General features: G+C 28.1%; 4 protein-coding genes across 10 annotated transcripts in view; 2 read left to right on the top strand and 2 right to left on the bottom strand.

The window, feature by feature from the left end:
- LOC106783637 (KH domain-containing, RNA-binding, signal transduction-associated protein 3) overlaps positions 1-4421 on the bottom strand; it is a 13772-nt gene extending 9351 nt beyond the window's left edge. For 3 of the 4 annotated variants that reach the window (XR_001381334.1, XR_001381335.1, XM_014742357.1), the window contains exons 1-7: positions 3999-4203; positions 3779-3900; positions 3574-3690; positions 3130-3445; positions 2907-3027; positions 2718-2834; positions 1779-1879 (exon numbers count right to left, since the gene is read on the bottom strand). Coding sequence is in view for 2 of the 4 variants with exons in the window: in XM_014742357.1 (XP_014597843.1) it covers positions 1779-1879; positions 2718-2834; positions 2907-3027; positions 3130-3445; positions 3574-3690; positions 3779-3900; positions 3999-4203 (1099 nt within the window). In the remaining 2 variants the exon portion in view is untranslated. Of the gene's footprint in view, positions 1-809; positions 1356-1778; positions 1880-2717; positions 2835-2906; positions 3028-3129; positions 3446-3573; positions 3691-3778; positions 3901-3998 lie in introns of those variants that run through there. The other variant, XM_014742345.1, reaches the window with a different exon arrangement.
- A 277-nt stretch (positions 4422-4698) lies between these two features.
- On the top strand, positions 4699-8988 carry LOC106783603 (isoleucine--tRNA ligase, cytoplasmic). The gene has a single exon (XM_014742287.1). It carries the CDS (start codon positions 4877-4879, stop codon positions 8651-8653), a length of 3777 nt encoding a protein of 1258 aa, XP_014597773.1. The 5' UTR covers positions 4699-4876; the 3' UTR covers positions 8654-8988.
- A 1199-nt stretch (positions 8989-10187) lies between these two features.
- On the bottom strand, positions 10188-12561 carry LOC106783656 (transmembrane and ubiquitin-like domain-containing protein 1). Of its 3 annotated transcripts, none has more exons than XM_014742371.1 (4): positions 12340-12561; positions 11288-11611; positions 10914-11208; positions 10188-10829 (listed from the first exon to the last, which is right to left on the bottom strand). In XM_014742371.1, exons 2-4 carry the CDS (start codon positions 11583-11585, stop codon positions 10379-10381), a joined length of 1044 nt encoding a protein of 347 aa, XP_014597857.1. In that variant the 5' UTR covers positions 11586-11611; positions 12340-12561; the 3' UTR covers positions 10188-10378. The 3 variants fall into 3 exon arrangements, with proteins under 3 accessions (XP_014597857.1, XP_014597867.1, XP_014597877.1); XM_014742381.1 differs by lacking the exon at positions 12340-12561 and adding an exon at positions 12002-12222; XM_014742391.1 differs by lacking the exon at positions 12340-12561 and adding an exon at positions 12100-12201.
- Positions 12562-13489: 928 nt separating this feature from the next.
- On the top strand, positions 13490-17824 carry LOC106783691 (peptidyl-prolyl cis-trans isomerase cyp11). Of its 2 annotated transcripts, none has more exons than XM_014742467.1 (9): positions 13490-13812; positions 14044-14345; positions 14674-14761; positions 15665-15694; positions 15771-15916; positions 16041-16128; positions 16216-16468; positions 16766-16861; positions 16926-17824. In XM_014742467.1, exons 2-9 carry the CDS (start codon positions 14063-14065, stop codon positions 17619-17621), a joined length of 1680 nt encoding a protein of 559 aa, XP_014597953.1. In that variant the 5' UTR covers positions 13490-13812; positions 14044-14062; the 3' UTR covers positions 17622-17824. The 2 variants fall into 2 exon arrangements, with proteins under 2 accessions (XP_014597953.1, XP_014597963.1); XM_014742477.1 differs by having other exon boundaries at positions 13508-13820.
- Positions 17825-17854: the final 30 nt, after the last annotated feature.

Here is a 17854-nt window from a genome sequence, read left to right as displayed (position 1 = left end):
ATATCCGCGAAAGCCACTATAGTGGCGCGTAGTATCTAAAAGGTTAATATAATTTTTAATCATCTAAAGTTTTTTCAATAAGTGGAAAAAAAAAATATGTTTATGTGTGGGACATAAATATTGATCAATATCAATAATTGACCTTTTTCATGAATCACATATCCAAAATCAAGCATATCTAATAAAAAGAAAATTAGAAAAGAATTTGCAAAATTCGCGATATATTGTACCGTCTATTATTTCTACTTATTTAAATATTTATCCCTTTTCTGACGATAAGCTATTAGTACACTCCCAATAAAATAATCGTCATACTAAATTTACAATTTACGCATAACAAAAAAAAATTGGCTTAAATTTTCGAAACTCCCATTATGCTCGTGCATTAACTATGCTCGATGAAAATAATAAAATTAATCCAGTTATAAATATTATACCATTAAATTATTTATCAAATATTATAAACAATTTATTATCTCTTTTTTAATATCAACATTAATCATAAATCATTATCAGTGAATGACAGATACAGTGAAACAATATAAAAAAAATTATATTTTGTTTTTTTAAAATAATCTTAAAATAATTTCTTTTACTATCAATGTAAATTAATATTTTTTATAAATATTTTGAAAACAGAAATAATGCTGTTGCAAAAAATTATGAACTATTAATACTGTAACGTGATTTTTAAGTATTGCCAAGAGCAGAATTTTCGCTTTGTAACTTGTTATATTAAAAACTTTAAATCTTTTTTTTATTATTTGATTATACGTTTCATTATATTAATATATTCTTATTTATCCACTGTCCGCGAAATACTCATCTAAAAATGATATAAGGCTTTAATAATAAACGGAGAAGATAAAAAGTAAATGAAGTAAGATGAATGACAAGAAAGATAAATCTCGATATGATTTCTATGATTTACTACTAAATAATAAGAAAAAAATAATGAGTCCAATTGTATTGTAATAACTAAATGTACTTTACGTATAAAATATAACGTAAAGTTTTAATTTTTCCTTATCATAATTTACATTAAGTTTTATGTTTCCGTTTAAATAAAAGCCGATCTAGTATATGCTCGTTTATGGGTTTCTAATTATACGTCATATCATAGATTAGGGTATATTAAGAAAATAACACGTCAATGGTTTAGGGCTATGAAACAATAATGTTAAAAAAAATAATATTTCTTAATCGGTGAATAATTTTAAATCGAGAAGAAAATTAAAAAACTTTTGCAGATGTTTACTTGGAAGGTCGTGTGTATGGAGCGCTGCGATATCGCGAACTCGAGCCTGACGTTGTTGTAGTCTTGTATGACTTCCATGCGCGGCTTGTTGTATCCTCTGCGAATTTTACGGATTTATGTACTTCAATTATTAATAGATTTTATATCGGGGGGAATTCATTATTTTAACAAAAATATCCCGTAGAGGTATTGATTATACATTTATCCACGATCATCCACATTTTAATTTTAAATTTTTCTTTATGCGTTTCATCAATTTTTATTAAAATGTTAAAGTTCTTTTCATTTATTTTTCATTGTTAACGTATTGACCAATACGTATATTGATAATTGTGATTTTATAAGGATCAATCATTAATTTTATTAAGGCAACTATCAACGATTACTATTTTTATAAGTATTTTCCATAGTTCATCAACTTTACGCTGATCACCTAAATGATGCTTCATCAAAGATAAAAAAAAAATAAAAGCATGAAGATATAATCGGAGAGTTTAATATAAGAGAAATATATTCTTACCTGGATACTCTGGCATTTCGTAATAATCATGTGATGTATGTGGCACAGGTTCTTCTTCGTATTCATAGGTAGTATATCTCGAAGTAGGATACATGTCGTCACTGAATGATATTAAAACAAAACAAAAACAAAACCTTTATCGATCGTTTTTTGAAAGAAAAATTATTCGCGGAACTACCGATAATAGTTTTTATTAAACTTTTTTTTATAAAAAACACATTTATTCATCGCATTAAAAGAGAAATCTTTGAATAAATGCAAGGAGTATATTGAAAATCACGATACAAGTTGAAAGAACTTGATTCCTCGTACAAAAGTAAATGGAAAATTTAGAATGACAATATTTTATACGAGGCTTTGTTTTCAAAAAAATCAACTATGAAATTTTGTCAAGTACGCAAATGGGTTTCTTCATATTTACAAACAATATCGTGACTTCCTATAGATTGCTTACTATACTAAATTCAAATAATACATTTATTTATTTAAATTATAAATTGTTGTAATTTCTTTCCATTTTATCTTAAACAAAATGTAGCTTGTTACAAATTACAGAAGCATGAATCGCTGATATCTTTCAAGTCTTCGCTTCTTCAAGCATCAATATAATTTTATGTCTTTATTCATCTATTCATATTCATGAATACAAATAAAACATCCAAGTATAAAAAAACCTGTTCAATCAATTCTTATTGCCTATCAAATTCATGCATATTTGACGGACTTTCATAGCTGATTTTCTCGAATATAAAGAACTTTGTTTTTCCAAAATAACTGACCTGTAAAATGACTAACCCTGTACATATCTAGAGAGTATAAGATAAACTGCTGGATCTAGCAAAATACCTGAACTAAATTAGATAAAATGAACACAGTGGATTCTAAAATAATTTTCGCTTGGAAAATTATCTTCGGGTTCTGATCATGAACTGTACATACCTTGCAGTCGACGTATAATGACGATCTGCATATCGAGTATTTGTTGTCGAAGATGGATGATATTCATAATCATGTGTTCCTACGCGATTATTTAAAGGCGGAGTTGGAGTCTCATAGCTTTAAAAAGAAATATATTTTTAAACGTTTCCATTACTATTTATTAGAAATAATGTACATGTTAACATTTACCCATAACTCTGATCCATGGCAGCTCGTGCACGGTCTAATATTGAAAAAATTTTAGTCTTTGCAGGCATTGGTCGAGAGATGGGTCCACGATTAGAGGGTGGAGGAAGAACAGGCGCTGAAACTGATTGAAAATCTTACAAAATTTTTGGTTAACAGTAAGTCTCCATCTTAAGGATGTGAGAAATGTTAATAAATGTAATATCTTTTATTAGAAACAACAAACCTCTTGATGATCTTGGCAGCGTTGGCCTGGAAGTAGGTCTAAGAATACCACTTGCTGCAGGAGGAACACCTCTAATAGAAGGTCTTCTATCTTCTGCGACTGTTGAATCATCGGCCATGCTAAGTTCCATTTCTCGCATTTGTTCTTGCCGTATATTGTCGTTATTATCTGGAATTAAATACTTGCGAACCTCTGCAAGTGCAAATGCTATACGAGCATATGCTTCAGCTGGTGGTGCTAATGCTGTTATTTCTACATGTAAGTCATCCGACAGATGAGCATATTTTGGATCCAAGGACATACGACATTCTTCTTCCTAGAATAAATCATTGCGCTTTTAATTTATTTAACAATAAACAGTAATAATAAGTATCATCGTTATTAAAATATTTTAAGTAAGTGCAAATATAATCATTTGAGTGTGATGTAAGTAAGCAAGTATACCTTCTGTCGATCTTTCATTGACCCTCTTCCTAAAACTGCCATCTTGCACAGTGTTTCTTCTTGTAAACGTTTCATAGAATTTCCCTTTGGTCCCAATAGTTTTCCGACAAAATTAAACTACAGATAAAATGCAATAACATGTTAATAGAGAATTTATTTTGTAAATGTTATCTAGCTCAAAACATATTGATACGATATAATCCACCTTTGGATGTTCACGAACAGGAACCAAGACTTTAACAGAAATGCGTATTGGTTTCTCACGATAAATATCTACATATTTTGGATCTCTTAATGGCTTTCCAATAGCTTGAGTTTTTTGTATTTCTAAAAATGAACAAAAAACGTTTTATCAAATTCTAATTTCTATGTAATCAGTCTATGTGAAACACTTTCCAAAACAGTTTGAATAAATGAATTCTTACCTTGATCAATCAAGCGAGTTGCATTGGGCCATTTTTGCGAATCCAATTCGACTTTTTCTTGCAAAAGTTCTCTTACATATTCCCCGGCCTTATCAACTTGATGATCCTTTTCTTCTCGGTCTTTTTTCATCGACAAATTAGAATTATTTTCTGGGGATTCCTCTCGATCATGCTGATAATCTCCATTACTTGACCTATCTGTCATTATTCTATATCGTAGAAAATATAGAATAAAATAATGCTCTTAATTTCTTTCAGTATGATACGAGATTAATAATCACGAATTGTGAAAGATTTATGCGTAAAACAACAATAACACAATGGCTGTCTCAGGGTGATCAAACTTAACACATTCAATACCACTCAACACACTTCTGTATAGACATAATGCGCTTGCGCACTTTCTAACCCAACACTTAATTTTTTACTTCTCTTTCGTATAATACGCTACAATCATTTTCTAACTTATATACTTATATATGAAATTTACTGTTAAAGGGCATAAAAAATATTACTAAGCATTTAAAAAAATTGGACACGTAATTAAATCTTTCGCATGAATTTGTCTATTGGTGTAACAAAAGATTTCTTCCTAAAGGTTCATGTGGATACGTCGACATTTAACCAATCAAATCAAGAAACAGTTTCTATTTAGTTCATTCTTTTCATTTGGTTGCACTGTTTACAAAACTTCTATTAATGAGTACAGTACCGTAATCTCACCTGCCGTGTACATTCATAAGTTTTACATTTCTTTTGCGGTTTCATGTTACGCGATTACATGCATGAGTTCATAACCTTACGAAATTTCATGATAACGTTTTGTACCAGACGGTGAATAATTAAAGGCTTAAGGTGTATCAAAAGATCATTTAAAAATGATTGAAAAATTATCAGAAACAATTAATTTTTCGAAAGAAGAAGAAATTATTTTAGAATTATGGCAGAAATTGGATGTATTCCAAAATAGTTTAAAAATGTCAAAAGGTAAGCCGAAATATTCATTTTATGATGGTCCACCTTTTGCAACTGGTTTACCTCATTATGGACATATACTTGCTGGAACAATAAAGGATATTATAACAAGGTATGCTCATCAATGTGGACGTTACGTTGAAAGGAGATTCGGATGGGATACACATGGTTTACCCGTTGAATTTGAAATAGATAAAGCATTGAATATCAAAAGTCCAGATGATGTTGCTAAAATTGGTATTGAAAATTATAATAAGGAATGCAGAAATATTGTAATGAGATATGCTACAGAATGGGAGAAAATAGTTGGTAGAATTGGTAGATGGATAGATTTTAAAAATGATTATAAAACATTGTATCCATGGTACATGGAGTCTATATGGTGGGTTTTTAAGGAATTGTACAACAAAGGATTTGTTTACCAAGGTGTCAAAGTAATGCCATATTCTACCGCATGCAATACACCTCTGTCGAACTTTGAATCTGGACAAAATTATAAAGATGTTGTAGATCCATCTGTAGTAGTTGCATTTCCTTTAATAGATGAACCGGGTGTATCTATTCTAGCATGGACAACTACTCCTTGGACTTTACCTAGTAATCTGGCATTGTGTTGTAATCCTGCTTTTGAATATATAGAAGTTAAGGATAATAAATCTAATAATATTTATATTTTATTAGAATCTTCTTTAAATCTTATTTATAAATCTAAAGATCTTTATACTGTATGTGGGAAAAGAAAAGGATCAGATTTAAAAGGAAAACAATATCAACCACTTTTTCCATACTTTGTTCGATTACAAGAAAAAGGTGCTTTTGTAATATTAAATGATAATTATGTTACTTCAGAAAGTGGAACTGGAATTGTACATCAATCACCTTATTTTGGAGAAGACGATTACAGATGTTGTTTAAATGCAGGCGTTATAACGAAAGACCAAGAAATTATATGTCCTATTGATAGTAACGGTTGCTTTACAGATCCAGTTCATGATTTTAAAGGAAAATATGTAAAAGATGCAGATAAGGATATTATAAAATATATTCAAGCTATTAACAGACTAGTTCATAGTGTTCCAGTTAAACACAGTTATCCATATTGTTGGCGATCTGATACACCATTAATTTATAAAGCTGTTCCATCATGGTTTATTAGGGTCGAAGCAATAAAAGACAAATTATTAGTAGCCAATGCTGATACTCACTGGGTACCAGATTATGTCAAAGATAAGAGATTTGGAAATTGGTTGCGAGATGCTCGAGATTGGGCAATTAGTAGAAATAGATATTGGGGTAATCCTATACCTTTATGGATTTCTGAAGACGGTCAAGAAGTTGTATGTATTGGAAGTATTGAAGAATTGGAGAAATTAACTGGTACAAAAGTGTCTGATATTCATAGAGAAAATATAGACAATTTGACTATTCCATCTGTACGGCCAGGACATCCACCATTACGACGTGTACCAGAAGTATTTGATTGTTGGTTTGAATCTGGTTCAATGCCATATGCACAAATGCATTATCCATTTAAAGATCCAAAGAACTTTGAAGAAAGTTTTCCTGCAGACTTCATAGCGGAAGGCATTGATCAAACTCGAGGCTGGTTCTATACCCTTCTTGTTATATCTACTGCACTTTTTGGTATAGCACCATTTAAAAATCTTGTTGCCAGTGGTTTAATTTTAGCATCTGATGGACAAAAGATGTCTAAACGTAAGAAGAATTATCCTGATCCCATTGAAGTTGTTAACAAGTATGGCGCAGATGCTCTCAGATTGTACTTAATCAATTCACCCGTTGTTAGAGCAGAAAATTTAAGATTCAAAGAAGAAGGTGTCAGAGATATAGTAAAAGATGTGCTTCTTCCTTGGTATAATGCATTTAGATTTTTAATGCAAAATATTGAAAGATTTGAAAGAGAGGAAAAAACTAAATTTGTGTATAAGGATATATCTAATAGTTGTTCTAACAACATAATGGATAAGTGGATAATATCTTTCACGCAAACACTACTGAAATTTCTTCAACAAGAAATGCGAGCATATAGACTATATACTGTAGTTCCTCGTTTAATTAAATACATAGATAATCTTACAAATTGGTATGTTAGAATGAATAGAAGGCGAATAAAAGGTGAAAGTGGTACTATTGATTGTCAAAATGCATTAAATACTTTATATTGTGTACTTTACACAATGGTGAAAATTAATGCACCTTTCACTCCATTTTTAACAGAGTTTATGTTTCAACGTTTGTCAAAACTGCTTCCACCCGATTCTAATGCTAATATGGATAGTGTTCATTATCAAATGATTCCTAATCCTTATATTCATTTAATTGATGAAAGTATTGAAAAATCAGTATCCTATATGCAAACTATTATTGAGTTAGGCAGAATTGTAAGAGATAGAAAAACTATTCCTGTTAAATATCCTTTACCAAATATTGTTGTTATCCATCAAGATAGCAATGTTTTGAAAGATATTGTTTCATTAAGATCATATATACTTGAAGAATTAAATGTAAAAGAATTAATAATCACAACAGATAAAGAAAAATATGGAGTAACTTTACGTGCCGAACCTGATCATAAAGTATTAGGTGCCCGTTTAAAAGGAGAGTTTAAATCAATTACACAAGCTATTAAAGAATTGTCAGATGAACAGCTACAACAGTTTGTAGCTTCGAAGGAAATTACAATACAAGGTCATAAGCTTGGCGAGGGTGATTTACGCTTGATGTTTAATTTCACTGGTCCAATGGCTGAAGAACTTTCTAAACAATATGAGGCCCACAGTGAAGGAAATATATTAATTCTTCTAGGAATTACACCCGATGAAAGTATGCAAAATGAAGGAGTAGCAAGAGAAATAATTAATAGGGTACAGAAATTAAGAAAGAAAGCTCAATTGGTGCCATCCGATGAAGCCATTGTTTATTATGAAATTCCAGATGTAAATAGTAATTTAGCTAAAGTTATTCTCAGCCATAAAGAGTTTATTGAAAGTGCAACTAAAACTCCTCAAAAATATATATCTGAATTTTCAAATAATAATAATATTATTCTGGAAGAAATGCAAAACGTTAAAGGCGTAGATATGAAACTTATACTTGTTAAGAGTAAAATAGAAAGCACATGTAAAAATAATACAACAGATGTTGAACCATTTTCAAAATACGCTAATGTCGAATTAATTAATATAAAACCAAGATTTGGTGCTACCAATTCTGCAGGTACAATTTTGTTAGAAGTAGAAACAGTTGGAACTACAACTTTAATTTCGTATGAACAATTAAAACAAAATATAGATATTATATTTGGAATTTATGGAGTAACTTATGACCTATACGTTGATGGAAAGTTACTTACAAACAATACAGATATTGCTTCATTAAATAAAAAAACTATTCAAGTAGTTAAAATTGGCTCTCCAGTAAATCATTCAATAGTTGACTGTAAAGCTCCTAAATGTCATTTCCTTAATGTAATTAATGATACAAGAAAAGCTACTATACTTTTAGAAAATCCTCAGGGTAACTTTACATTGAATATGGTTACATTGAAACAATATATACAAGCTTTATTTAAATCAAATGATAATCTATTTACACTTCCAAATGTATCGTCAATATTAGAGTTACATACTAAAACAATAAATATTAGTCATCCTACTTAAAAATAATTTTACTTGAAAAGGTACAAATGATATAAATTATTCAACTATTTGATTTATTTAACAAAAAATATTGTTATCATTTAAAAAATTATAACCAATTTATTTATATTTATATATAATTATCATTTCGCATCATATTTTTTCTATTCTTTTCAAATAATTAAAAAATGATAATTGCCTATTTTATTATATACCATCTGTTGTCATACATTATCATGTATTTATTCTATTCACAAAACTATTTATGTAATACTTTGTAACACATAGTAAGATAAGAAAAAAATAATTTCTTTATAAGGAAGAGCATGAATAAATAAACAAGGCATTAATAATATGCGAGTAATTAATTTTAAATCCGTAACATTTTAATTTACGAAATAAATAAACCTTTGTTCGTATCATATTGAATAATAACATTTTTCAATTTACAGCACATGAATCTAAAAAAGATGTATAAAGTTTTGTATAGATTTTTGTTATGTTTTAATAACACAGTCCAATAATATAAGAAATAATTACATAATTGATAACTTTATTTTTTAATAGTTTACAAAATTATAATAGAATCATTATATCGTGTATTATTTTCTTATTATAAATTTTTTCCAATAAACAATTATACATATTTCGCTTTAATTGCATCAATATTAAGTCAAAATATGTCATAACAGAAAAAATATTTGACTGTATTAAACACAAAAAGAAAATATTTCATATATATCATGTAATATATTTTAATATGTAAATATATCATCTTCATTTTTAGAAAGTGAGAAATAACTAAAAACTTACTGTTAAAATCAGGATTATCGTAATTTTGTTATTTCTTTTGTAATAAAAGAATAGTACTATTATATTAGTTGGAATGTGATTATAACTCATGTTTAAAAAGCAAAATGAAATATATCTTAATCATTTCACTAATAAAGGGTCTTATTACATGCATTTGGGTTACTTCAACACTTGCAAATATATTCGCATTAGAAATAACTGCAACATAAGATTAATAGATATGCTTTTTTAATGCTCATACTTAACTGTGATATATGATAAGAATATGTATATTTTCTAATTTATTTTTTTTCTATAATTGTATTATTAATACATTTATATTAATACATTTATTAATAACACATTTAATGGTCATTAACAAGCCAAATGCTTGTAATATATATATAATTTTCTATAAATGTATTTATAAATTAAAAATATTTTTTGAAAAATGATAATCCAATATATCTGATAAGTATATTAAAAATAATTATTATATTAATAAATACATAACAGTAAATAAAGAAATAATAACATAAAGCACCTGTATACAACCATACTCTATTTTCTTGGTTGCCGATCTTCTTCATAAAATAATCAATATTTTTTATTTATTTAAATTTTTGAACTTTTTGTTTTTTCTGTAGAGATTATCAGTAATCATTAAAGTTGATAAATAATTCAATATAGATTTCATATCTTACTACATATCATACATATATATTAATCACTTGTTTGAGTTTTTATTCCGTTTTTTTTTCAGCAAAGTTACTTGCAAGCTATTAGAAAAATCACATTTTTTTTATATGTTTATTTGTTATACCGATGATGTTTCTGCATAAATCAATAAGTAATACGAGTGCTGAAAGTCCATTCTTGTTACTTATCAATAATAATTATGATCAGTAAAATTTGTTTGCACAATTATCTGAATAATAAGGTAGTAATATCAATTCACTCGATGTTTCTAATGCTATCTTGATCAGGAAAAAAATTGCTAAACAAAGGAACTGTAAATATTGCAGTGAGTGCATATAATACAATTGTAGCCGTCGCAGTAAAAAATTGCGCATAATGATAACGAGAATACCAAGCAAGACCCAAAATAAGAGCCAAAATGCTCATTAAGAGCCTGCTTAAATCCCATTCATTATGTACTGAGCTGATTCCATTACCCGCAGGGAGATCTTGAAAAGTCTGTGTATTAAAATAAATTGATGAATCATCCAATGTATGAGGCCGTGATGATGTTGTAGCTGGCCGTGGTTGATGTACTAAACAATGAACTACACAATGATTGTAAAGACCACACCGTTCTAGTGTTTGACTATCTGGTTGAAGCACTTGACCTTTAAATACTAAGCGCACCAATTTTTGCGAATCAAGTTCTACTTGAAAATGTCGCCTGAAAAATATAACGAATAAACAAAGATTTTTCTTTTTTCAGCATATTCGCTTATAATTATTATTACAAATAAATACGATGTACTTTTTGAAGTCTCCAAGCATTTCCTTAAGACTTCCTGTCACGACTTTTTGATCGTCATTTATGAATTTTAGTTTTATACTAATTTCATTAGCATTGGCAGTTGACAAATTGTCAGATGGACATTCTGTACTAGTACACACCGACTCTGCTATGTTAGATTCACCTGTAGAACTTTCCTTATTAGGTTTTTCTAATGCTATTGTCTCTTCATTATTAAAGGAATCCATAGTTTCAATGAGAATCTCTTCAGAAGTTGTAGGTTCTGGTACTCTACGTAATGCTGGAGTAGTAGCATCTAATATAAATAAATAACATTTTTTTAAATAATAAATTTAATATACATATTGCGCTGGCATATAACTGATATTTAATACCTCCAACAGATGTTTCTGGACAGCTTGATTCTGAATGATTATTTTCAGTAGTATTAGTTTCTATAGAATCTTCTTCTGATATTTCCATATTACGAGATTGATTAAGAGTATTGGTGTTTTGACTTGCTCTTAGTTCTGTAATGCTTGTGCGTGTTCGATGTTGCAATATAAGTACTGTGCGTATTATTGGTTGATCAGCAATATTTGTAGAACACCATGCAAACCAAGCCACCAATATGATACTCAAAACAATAAAAAAATCTGTAACTTCATCGCCAACACCTTCTATTAAAGACATTTTGTTTAATTTAATCTGTAAGAAACCTATAAAAAATATAATTTATAAGTATTATAATTTATCAATAAAATTTCATTAAATATTTGCAATTAAAAAATTAAAGCAAAAAAGAAAAGTCGAATATGATTGTACGTTTAATACAATACAAAAAGCTACATCTATTTATCGATAATAATTAAAATAATTTATAAATAATGAAACGAACTTTCCATTAATTCAAGTCATTTTTTTTTCTTATGCAATGTAATTTCTATTAAAGGTTAAATGTCCTACGTAGAATTTTTATAAATCTCTGCAATATGGAAAAATATTAATAGAGAATTGCAAAGTAAATAAACGATTTCTACAAAAACTTTTCTTTAAAGAGACCAAATAAAAGTAAAATGAAGAAAATTTTTTAAATTTTAAATACCTACACGTTATAATAGTATTTTAAATTACATACTAAATTAACACTTTTTTTATCCTCGTTTAAGAGATTGTTTTTAATGCTATCAGAGTAAATAGAAAATACCTTTCTTGTATTAATTTATATAAATTATAACCAAATTAATACAATAAAAAAATATAGTTGACAAAACTATAAATATCGCATCCATAAACATATGTGCATGACGCAGTAGCTAATGACAAGCAGCGACATTATATTATTTAACAAACAAGCTCATGGCTGTATTGTTAATCATTATTAATACGACAAAGCAATAAACCTGTGAAATGCGTATGTAGCATAAGGATAACAGCGTAAACTTACGTATCTATTTACAAACTGTTTAAATAATTATTTTAGGAAATAAGTAATCATCTTCAACAATGTGTTTATATGTTTGATAATTTATATATTTGAAGATTGGTACTTATTTAACAAATAATATACTAGAGGCATTGGAAAGGAAAATACGTATGCGAATATATTAACTGTATATACTCGCGGCATCGATATCTTAGCTTACTTTTCATTTGTGCAAAACATGTAGTGCTTTAACTAAAGTTACTAGAAAAATAAATTCGAGAAATTATTTTCTATTACCGATTTTAATAATATAAATCAATTACTTTATTACTGCATAATTATCTTTATTTTTTTTTTTTTTTTTTTTTTTTAAATAAACCACGAAGTTTAATTAAAGGAACAATAATAATGCTCCGTCTATTTTATTTGAATAATACATACATTATATTATATAATGTAACGTTTTTAAACGCAACTGTTTCTATCTGGATAAATATCGTTGGTAATTTGATACCAAATGAAAGATTATATCTTAAATAATTTGTCAACGTAGGACAATACAATCGTTATTTATAAATATGAATATTTTGTAAAACATCTATTTTTTAAATATTAAATGATTTCGAATACAAACGAACTGTAATGTGAACTTTAATTAAGTGTAAGTTTAAATTAAGATTGTTATTGGTTTTATATTAATTTACACTATCTAAAAAGTGCTTATATAGAAAATATTTGTATTATAATTTATAATACAATAGGATAGTAATAAATTATATTTTATTATTATCTAATACTTTTGTTTTTTTAATTGTGTAACATATAATTACCTGATAAATATTTGTATGATATTTCGATAATTACGAATTGGAGCAGTTCATGCAGTAACTAAAGATAAATTCTACGAATAAAAAAGTGAGATTTAAAATGTCATGCTATTTTTTGTTATTTACAAAGATATTTCTTTTCTATTAATTAATAGTGGAAAAAACAAAGAATAGAAATAACTTTTTCTTAACACAGTTCTAAACAAATTGAATTGAAGATAAGAGCTAGTACCAGTTTGTCCATCAACGTCATAGGTAGAGGTAACAACCAATACAATAGTGCCAATATTAAGAAACCCAGGGATTTCGATTTATAGTCTTATTCTCATGTAACTACATGACAATTGCGTGAAATATTCTCGATGAAAAAATAATTCGGTGATACTATCCTCTTCGACACGAAGTACAAACTATTATAATTTCCTCTTTCCATTCCTCCATACTTTGGATGGTGATCAATTGAAGTTTCGTTTTAACAAATTCGAGTAGTTCTAAAGTATTATTAATAAATAAGTGATATTGTCTAAGTGTATCATAAAAATTAATTAAGTTTAGATATATAGACGATATTTATCGTATTACTTATTGATATAACCGTACTTATTTAGCAACCATTTTTCAACAGTCTGCCACGTTTATAACGCTTAACGTTTAGGTATACTTTTAGGTGTGTGTGTACGTTTTTTTGATTTAAGTTGATATTTAGAATAGAAATGAATGAATAATTGGATGATGCAATAGTTGTAATATATTAAATTACATACAATTATTGATTATTTATTAAAAATAACAATAAATTTCACATTTATTTATTTAACTAAATACTTATTTATTAAAGCAACGTATATATTTTTGTACTGATTTTTAAATTTAAATTAATATTATTTGTATCTTTTAGGATAGAAAAAAGAAACATCATGGTGAATGTCAATCCAAGAGTTTTCTTTGACATAGAAGTAGGCGGTCTACCTATGGGTCGCATAATTTTTGAACTCTTTGCGGATGTATGTCCCATGACATGTGAAAATTTTCGTGCCCTATCTACGGGTGAAATGGGAGTCGGACAAACAACTGGGAAACCGTTGCATTATAAAGGAATTGTATTTCATAGAGTTGTAAAAGATTTTATGATTCAAGGTGGTGATTTTGTAGTAGGTAATGGAACTGGAGGAGAATCTATCTATGGTGGTACATTTGCAGGTAAAAAAATAAATGAAATTTAATATATACAAGGTTATATGCTTGTCAACATGTTTTATATAATAATTTGAACCGTTCACAAGCCAAAACGATAACTTCTTTTAGAATATTATAGAATTTTAGTGTCTTATATAATAGATGTTGAATTGTTTTATATTAAAAATAAATTTCCTTATTAATTAGGCTTAACATCGCTAAATGACAACAATTAATATAATCATTGAATGATGAATGATACGAAATTTATACAATTTTTTCCAATTAAAAATAGATATTTTTATCTTTCACTTTCTCTTCCTCCCTCTTATTAATAATATTATTTTTACAGATGAAAATTTTATTTTGAAGCATAATAAATCATTTTTATTATCAATGGCTAATCGTGGTAAAGATACAAATGGATCACAATTTTTTATGTAAGTAAAAGTATTAATATTTGCATGTATATGTAATTCTCTTAATAGATTATTTCATTATAGCATACAAAATGGTATTGTAGACTATTCCTTTATTAGATACTACAATATGTCCTGTATATATAGTTAGTAAATCTAATTACTTCATATTTATAAATTATAGATATTACATAAATAATTTTAAAATTAACTATTCAATTACTAACAGTGTTTGTTGGTGAAGCTTTTCTTTTTGTGTAGTCTCATTCGTAATAATTTACTGAATATAAAAAAGTTGTTTTTATACGATGACGTATACTAAATTCAATCAAATAATTGAAAAAAGAAATATAATAATGTCTTTCTATATTGTTCTAATCCTATAAATGTTACCAAAAGAGTCACTTATACATATAGTGTATTCCTGTTTTTTATCTATTAAGATTGTTTTTGCATGTTACTATTAATATTAAGGAACAATTTCAATGGCAATTTATGATATTTTAAGTAAATGAAAAAAATATCATCTATGTTAGTTGATGGTGGTGATACCAGAGATCCAAAGGGAATTAAATTAAATACAAATAGTTGGGAAAATTGTTATAGTTATAAAAAGTAATGCCAAAAAATATAAAACAAATAAGAATAAAATGGATATTTATAATTTTAAGTTTTATCATATTACTTATTTAATTCCAATAAGAAATGTGGTATTTGAAACATTTCATTATTACACATAGGACTTGCAGAGAATCTTGAAAAGAATAGTGGTAACATTAAATGTGAAAGAATGAATAACTATAGCCATGTTTTTGTGTAGTCATGAGGGAAGGGTCTGCACACCACTACTACAACACAATGACCACTGAACGCTGGCTCTTTCTGTTCATCTCTCATCACCTTAATCATATTTTGTTGTTGTAGTACAACACAACCAGCGCCTCACCTCGACAAGTAAGTAAATAACAAAAGAAATGATTAAATTATTATACTGTATGGATTTTTAATGAACTTTTCATTAAATTAACAGTGTCCACGTCGTTTTTGGAGAAGTAGTGTCTGGCCAGGAAGTTGTTATGCACATTGAGGGATTACCGGTTGATCGTATGTCCCGTCCATTACAGGATGCTAAGGTTGTGAACTGTGGAGAATTAGTATTGAAAACTAAAAGTAAAGGTCAGTAATATAAATTTTTATCAAATTTCTAAATGTGTGTTATTTTTATGTATAGAAGATAATAACGAATTTTTAGTATAATAATCTTTTAATAAATTGATAATGTACATTTGCTTTTTTGTAGGAAAAAAACATGAATCAAAGCGTAGCTCTTCGGAATCAGATTCTGATTCCCATGTAGAGAAAAGCAAGAAAAAGAAAAACAAAAAGAGGTATAGAAAAATCGAATTAATTCTCTTTATTATTGTAACTTAAATAATTCTTCTATTTTTGTGTATCATTATATATTTACGCTTTAGTAAGAAAAGAGCTAAATCAGAAGATGGCGAAATCCATAATTCAAACGAAGACGAAAATGATAAGCCTCATCCACTTGTATCTGTTACAAAAATCGATCCCGATGAGATACCCGAGGTCCCTGCAAATAAATTTTTGTATAGAGCTGGACCTACCAACAATGCTAATCAAAAAGAATTTCGACAACATTTCGGCAGGGAACGCATAAGATTACGTAGAAAAACTGGACGTGTATTTAAAGGGCGTGGTGTATTTGTAGGTATCCCTGACTTTAAGCCTAAAAGTATTTTACAATAATTCACCTCGTGCCATTCTTTCTAATAATCTGTTTTATGCTACTAATCTATAAATTAGGGAAACGATCTATGGTTTCTTATTTGATGTCTATAATCATACAGATGAATGGGTGAATTTGTAAAAAGGAACAAAGTATTTGCTTTTCAAATGATTGAATATTTTTATATAAGGACTTAATGCCAATTCCATCATAAACATTAAATTAAAAAAATTAATAATTCATAAATTGTTACATCTAATTTTCACAAATTTCAGCGTTATCACACTCCTTCGCGAAGTCGCTCCAGAAGTGTAACTCCACCACATTGGAAACAAGCACAAAATCGTACGATCAAATTACACGAATTTCAGGTATGTCTCCAAACTGTGATATTTAATAAAGATTAATTATTACATTTAATCAAATTTTGTTTAGAAAATGGAAAAGGAACGATTAAAAAAGGAAGAAGAAGGAGGCGGCAAACCCGAAGGCGATAAAACAGATAAGTTTGAAGAACGAGTTGATAATGATAATTACTTAATGGAAAAATTTGAAAGTAGCGCGTGTATACCCGAACATTTAGAAAATAAAGAAAATGATCAAGTGGAAGAAAAGAACGCTACGAATGAAAATGTCCAAGAAAACGAGGATAATGTAAATAAAAATGTGGATATTAATGAATTAACATCAACCGATAAACTAGATACGAAACGTAAAAATGAAAAATCTATGAAACATGAAACTAGTCGGTTCGATAGATACGATTCAAGAGATAGAAGTAAGAGACGCGGTAGTAGACGATCTAGATCAAGAGGTCGTCAAAGATCAAGAGATAGAGATTATGATCGTAGATCTAGCCGCGATAGAAGAAGCAGAAGAAATTATTCTCCTCGTAGACGTGATTCATACAGAACTAACAGATTTGGCAGAGATAATTATAGATATTATGATAGACGTAATGATTACAGAAGAGGTACGTCTAATGCGCAACATGACACAGATGGAAATACATCTTATTTTAATAGAGATAAACCAAAGAAAAATCAGAATGTTTCTGATTCTGTGGATCAACCAAAATTTAAACGACATTCACGTTCAAGCAGTTCCAGTAGTCAGCATACTAAAGAATAAATCATTTTTCTTTTTAATCTCTTTTCACACTGGCTCAAAAACGAATACAAAATAATAGTACGAGGGGGAGAGCTATATATCTCTTCATAAAAATAAATCTTATACTATAATGTTTTCTTAATTCTGTATTTGTAATAAGTCATGCACATTTTTTCGTCTGGATCTTGGTAAATTACATAATAAAAATAAGTACTATTTTTTGGCAAGTTACTAGGTTTTTGTGTATTTATTTA

This window comes from Polistes canadensis, unplaced genomic scaffold (assembly GCF_001313835.1).
Source record: "Polistes canadensis isolate GaletaPanama2010 unplaced genomic scaffold, ASM131383v1 scaffold_1, whole genome shotgun sequence".
NCBI lineage: Eukaryota > Metazoa > Arthropoda > Insecta > Hymenoptera > Vespidae > Polistes > Polistes canadensis.
Note: the sequence above shows the minus strand (reverse complement) of the source record. Positions and strands in the feature narration are given on the sequence as shown.

Bases quoted from the DNA above. Each gene is read 5' to 3' on its own strand.
- LOC106783603 (XM_014742287.1), top strand. From the start codon at position 4,877: ATGATTGAAAAATTATCAGAAACAATTAATTTTTCGAAAGAAGAAGAA.
- LOC106783691 (XM_014742467.1), top strand. From the start codon at position 14,063: ATGGTGAATGTCAATCCAAGAGTTTTCTTTGACATAGAAGTAGGCGGT. The intron at 14,346-14,673 runs GTAAAAAAATAA...TTATTTTTACAG, and splicing joins CTATGGTGGTACATTTGCAG to ATGAAAATTTTATTTTGAAG. The intron at 16,129-16,215 runs GTATAGAAAAAT...TTTACGCTTTAG, and splicing joins AAAAAGAAAAACAAAAAGAG to TAAGAAAAGAGCTAAATCAG.
- LOC106783656 (XM_014742371.1), bottom strand. From the start codon at position 11,585: ATGTCTTTAATAGAAGGTGTTGGCGATGAAGTTACAGATTTTTTTATT. The intron at 11,209-11,287 runs GTATTAAATATC...TATTTATATTAG, and splicing joins TCCAGAAACATCTGTTGGAG to ATGCTACTACTCCAGCATTA. The intron at 10,830-10,913 runs GTACATCGTATT...TATATTTTTCAG, and splicing joins ATGCTTGGAGACTTCAAAAA to GCGACATTTTCAAGTAGAAC.